The 5,305-nt window shown below is 31.9% G+C and overlaps 1 protein-coding gene across 2 annotated transcripts; it reads right to left on the bottom strand.

Moving 5' to 3' along the window:
• Nucleotides 1–242: 242 nt before the first annotated feature.
• LOC119668996 lies at nt 243–1,713 on the bottom strand. Of its 2 annotated transcripts, none has more exons than XM_038078721.1 (3): nt 1,489–1,713; nt 1,257–1,352; nt 243–1,177 (listed from the first exon to the last, which is right to left on the bottom strand). In XM_038078721.1, the coding sequence occupies exons 1-3, from the start codon at nt 1,558–1,560 to the stop codon at nt 488–490; spliced, it is 858 nt and encodes a 285-aa protein (XP_037934649.1). In that variant the 5' UTR covers nt 1,561–1,713; the 3' UTR covers nt 243–487. The 2 variants fall into 2 exon arrangements, with proteins under 2 accessions (XP_037934649.1, XP_037934650.1); XM_038078722.1 differs by having other exon boundaries at nt 243–1,174.
• Between the last annotated feature and the right edge of the window lie 3,592 nt (nt 1,714–5,305).

The following is a 5,305-nucleotide window of genomic DNA, read 5'->3' as shown; positions in this document are numbered from 1 at the left end:
CAGTTTTTCGGACATTTCTAGTCTTTGTTTTGATACATAATATTTTACAGACTCGATGAGTTAAAAATGCAAATCAATGATTTTATAAAACTGCGGGAGAACCAAAATATTATACATCAAAATTTTATTCAATTTCGAATTATATACGAAGTAATCGGAGTGGGAAACTCAAATAAAAATTTTAATAAAATAATTTGAAAAATAATATATGCAAATTATTAAAAATTAATTAAAATTTTCTGTGGTTACGAATAATTTTCGTTACGGAAACTAAATATCGTAAAATTTACAATATATAATAAAGTGATACTTGATTTCCGTTTGACATATAATCATCTATTTTTAATTATTTATTCATTATATGTTCTCTAACTTTAAATTTAATAACATATAATTTTGTATTACGTAACATTTGGCACTTACACGCTTTCAATAGACAATAGATGTATAACATTACTAGGCGTACGTATAGACATTTGCAGGTATATTAAAACTCTTTTATGATAAAATCAAGGTTTAATCTTGCGGAGTACTGTTCGGTGACCTTTTCAATTTCTCCAGCAGTAAGCATTAAATAATTAGCTTCTTTGACGAAGAAAGCTTTTGGATGTTGAGGTTCCCGCAGTGGTTTTACAGAAAGAATCACACTTTTGGAGTACAGCAAGTTCTTGCTGTAAACTGTCATTATAAGATGAACCGGTTTAGCAGTTTCAGGACCAGTTAACCAGAAAACCAACAATTCTTTGCCCTTATGGTTTGAGTTTTCAAATTTATTTCTCAATTCACGCCTAGAAATCCATTCTTTCCACGAAGTGCTGCAGCACATTATTAAAATGGGCATGTGATTTTTGTATTGCATATACATTGGTGGAAGAAAAGCGTTCTGCGCACATAAGCCACGTATGCCAGGAAGAGTTTTCCGATCATTCTCAGCCAAACCCGCATACATAATGCAACCAAGACAAATGCTTTTGTTAAATTCAATTTTGCCGACATCTATTTCTATAATAGTACGCTGCTTGTTATAGATCTCTTTGCATTGAACTCCCTTCATCCATAAATCACTAGTGTGATCCACCAGACAATGTGAAAGAATGCAATTTACACCTAACACTTGTCTGCAAGAAGCAATTGGACAATGGTAGGGCCAATGAGATATGCTTTTCATTTTAAACTGCTTAAAGAAAGTAAATGTTTAAAGAAAGTTTTAAAGTAACATTTGAATAGAAATAATAAGTAAATTTAAACATATTTACCTTCATATTAGTATATTCAGCGTCATCTGTAGCTTCATTGAAAGCACCATCCAGAATTTCAACAGGCTTGGGCCCCACTTTATCTACTTGCAACTCCTAAAGAATACAAGAAATTATCAAAATGTAGCATTCCAAGCTCCTTTAATAGACTTTAATACACATGTAAGTGCTTTCAGAAATAAAATACATACAAAAAGACTATCCGAATATTACAGAGAAGTATTTAACTAACCTTTTCCAGATTTTCATTTTTAGCCACATCGCGGCAATTTTGGGGAGCTGGGTTCAGCATTGTAAGTACCATAAAAATCCCGTCTGTATTTGACGATTGCTACTAGCGGGAATCCAAACAAACATTAGACCTTGAGATAGCCACTTAAAATTTTTAAAGTTAACTTTTGATAATTTTCACAATAGAACTTAACCAAAACATTTACATCAACAAATTATTTTTTTAAAAAATGTTTTCGTCATAAAATTTATTCGGTTTAAAAATCATATGGCCAACTGCAATACATTTCCTTTAATTATTTAGGAAGAAAATACAAGTTTCGATATGTCAGTTTTTTGTGCGGGGTAGTCACAATAAATAAATTAAACGAAGCGATCTAAGTCACTTTATTTTTTGCCAGCCGGGAGCTTAGTTTTACCATTAAACTTTATATTGAAGAACTGCAATAGGTGTTATTTCAAGATTTTATAAAATCGTATCAACACAGATTTTAATCCAGTGATGAATATTATATGTTTATACAAGGGCTGCCATATATATTTCTAGCCTAATAATGAAAATGCGAATATTTATCATCAAAAATTGTTTTATTGTTTTTCGAAGTATTCTCCAGCCTGATTTATACACTTTTGCATGCGCTCAAACCCATTGTCGAAGCACCTTTTTACTCTGACTGAGACACCTCCAATACATGGTTTTTGAACGCTTTAGCATCTTCTGGCGACGAAAATCGTTGACCACGCATTTTTTTCTTGATGTGCGGGTCAACGAGAATAAAAAGAAGTCATTGGGTGCCAAGTCAGGGCTGTACGGCGGATGACCTATCAATTCGACGTTTTGGCCTTCAGGCAAACAAATTGTGGTGTGCCACTCAAGTGACCGTCCTTCGTTGCTCAAGCGGAACAGTCGCCACATGACCAGTTTTGCCGAAGAAACAGGCTACCATTTCCTTTGTAGTGCTTCTTCCACGAACAACATTCATTGGATTTGGCTCGTCTTCGAAGACCCACACGGTCGATTGTTGTTTTGTTTCGGGCTCATACGCATAGATCCATAATTCGTCTTGTGACGATTTTATAAACGTCTTTTGAAGCACCGCCAACGTATTCTTTCAACATTTCTTTGCATCAATCAACACGAGCCTTTCTTTACGCGAATGTCAAATTGTGCGGGATCCAAGGAGAATGAACCTCTTTTACGGCCAAGGGGTTAATGCAATATTGAATGTATGCTGGTGGGAGAAATGCCCTAGGATGCCTCTATCTCACGGTATGTCACATGAAGATATTGCATTATCAGTTCACGTACGGCATCAATGTTCTCTGGCACACCGTCCGTTTTTGGACGACCTTCACGGAATTCGGGTTGAGCGAGCGTCGGCCACGATTGAATTCTTTAAATCAGTTTTTCACAGTGCTATAGGATAGTGCTTCATCGCCTTACAAAGACTTGAGTTCATCAATGCAATCTTGTCGTGATAATCCACGTCGAAATCTGTGAAAAATGATCGGAAAATGTTCACGTGTTAATTCCATTTTTTAGCCGAGATGAATTTTTCAAGTCTCTGTAAATAAAACAATTCACAATTAAATGACAACACGTTCTGAGTGATGTTATGCTAAAAAATGTCAACATTTCCAATGGAAATTTCAGATTGCAGCTGGCAACACTTAGTGTTGCCTAGACCAGAAATATATATGTAGCAGCCCTCGTACTATAAAAGTTATTACATTTGGAAGACTCGTTAGGATTGTGGGCTAAGTATATATTCTTTGGTTTAAGCATGTGTTAGTCTATTAACCTGAAGGGTTTTAAAATTTTTAACCTGTTTTTTAGTTTAGTGGCTTTAGTGTTTTAAATGGTTTAAGATCCTGTGATTAATAATTCTCATTAATCCTAATATTGAACAAAGCATATTGATAATCCATATCATATTAGTCGTTTGCAGTTATTTATTTTATAATTGATCGAAACTTTGAATTTTAATAATGTTATTATAATTGTTGCGGTAAAGTGGTAAAGTGAGTTTCTGTGGGTATTCCATCAGGCAGAGCACGAGTTGGGTTTCAGTGTCAAAAAATTATTTACGATTAATTAAATATAAGATTTATTTCCAAGATCACTGATGATGGGTAATTGGCAATACTCGAAACAGCTGTGTGGTCAGTCAAAAATTCAATTAATTAAAATAATATATCAAAGAATTTTTGTTGTTGTAGTTTACTACTTTTCGAAAACCTCTTTATCAGAATTTAATTTAATTGTTAAGAGTTAAAGTTCTTGTGCTGTTTGAGTTTTAGTATAGAAGTTAAATAAATATTTAAAAGGAATTTCATATACCTATATTGTGGTATTGAAAATGATTGTTTCAAAGATTATTTTATTTGTGCTAAATGATCAGCATTAAAGTGAAACTAGAATTTCAAAAAAATTATATAAAAATTGTGACAAACTAATCTCAAGAATAATATGAAAACCGATGAGTACAAGTACAATTAAGTGATATATATATAAAGTAGTTTTTAATGCATTTACAAAATGACAAATTTAAATTAACTTTTCTATTCTATTGATTAGATTGAAAGATATCAATTAAAAATTTTTTAAAAACATATTCATATGTTGACATTATAGGACTTTACAATTAAAAAAAATCACTAATAATTTTTTCTCAAACTTGTATTTATTATCGCATCTGTCAGTTCTTAGTTGCAATTATCATAAAGTGATATTAACGGATTTGTGCCAATCCATTGAAAGTTGTCATTATTTGATTTAAACAATGCATTGCAGAAGTCGCCATCGTAAGCAAAAAAATTTCTTGGAATTGCAAAATTTGTGTTTTTGGTTCTTTCAACTTCTCCTCAAGCTCAGGTGCTTTTAGTTTCGGAAGATAATCAAGTCGTCTTTTATTTTTTCATCTGATCAGTTTTATTTTTGTGTGTGCTTAAGTATACTTTGAACGAAATGTAAGACGAATGAATCACTAATTCATTTGCAACATTTAAGCAAACAAAACTTTAAAGGCAAGATTGTGGATCTGCTCCATTTTATTGGATTAAAAATTGTTCATATTTAGGATTTAAAAAAATTATGGTAAATATAAAAACGACATGTAAAGTACTTCATAACTTTAATTTGTGATTTGTCCGAAAATTAAAATAGAGCAATTTACTTCAGCACTGAGTCGGTCTTGTAAAAGGTCATTCCTTATAAAGAACATATATACATAAAATTCAGAGCGCTACTATTATAACAATTCATTATAATTGACTGGAAATTTTAAAAAACTTTAACTGACTTTAATGAAATCTTCTTTGTTTTTGATACTACGCACAGTGTGATCTTTGGCCACTATTACGACATAAAATATAAAAGATACTCTTCGGTTTTTCTTCCGGTTTCATTCTTATTTCAACTAATCTAGGATTATATTATTTTACAGTAACACATCGACTGAAACTTTTCACATTTATTCTAACCATGCCATGGATTTGGTGAATTAATTTTCTTTTAAAACTTCACCCAATGTTGTGATAGGACAACTAAATTTACTATTCTATCTTTATGTATTTCAATACAAACATTAGGAGTGTTTAAAGAAGTAGACTTGTAGAATCTATATCGTTAAGTTATATGACACTTAAACATTTATCAAAAGTTAGAAAAAACTTCATAAGTTCCTGAGAAATTATTGCAGAGCTCTTTGCAAGTCCCATGATACTTGGACTACAGTCGCGTAGACATCCTGGGTTAGATTATGTGATTTACTGTAGAGAAAAAAATTTGATAATTTAAATAAAATATCAGCATAACT

Source organism: Teleopsis dalmanni, chromosome 1 (assembly GCF_002237135.1).
Source record: "Teleopsis dalmanni isolate 2A chromosome 1, ASM223713v2, whole genome shotgun sequence".
In the NCBI taxonomy this organism is placed as follows: domain Eukaryota; kingdom Metazoa; phylum Arthropoda; class Insecta; order Diptera; family Diopsidae; genus Teleopsis; species Teleopsis dalmanni.
This window is presented reverse-complemented; position numbering and strand designations above follow the sequence as displayed.

Excerpts from the sequence above, each read along its gene's own strand:
- LOC119668996 (XM_038078721.1), bottom strand. The coding sequence starts at position 1,560 with ATGGTACTTACAATGCTGAACCCAGCTCCCCAAAATTGCCGCGATGTG. Across the intron at positions 1,353-1,488 it reads AAAATGAAAATCTGGAAAAG|GAGTTGCAAGTAGATAAAGT; the intron begins GTTAGTTAAATA and ends TGTATTCTTTAG. Across the intron at positions 1,178-1,256 it reads CTGAATATACTAATATGAAG|CAGTTTAAAATGAAAAGCAT; the intron begins GTAAATATGTTT and ends ACTTTCTTTAAG.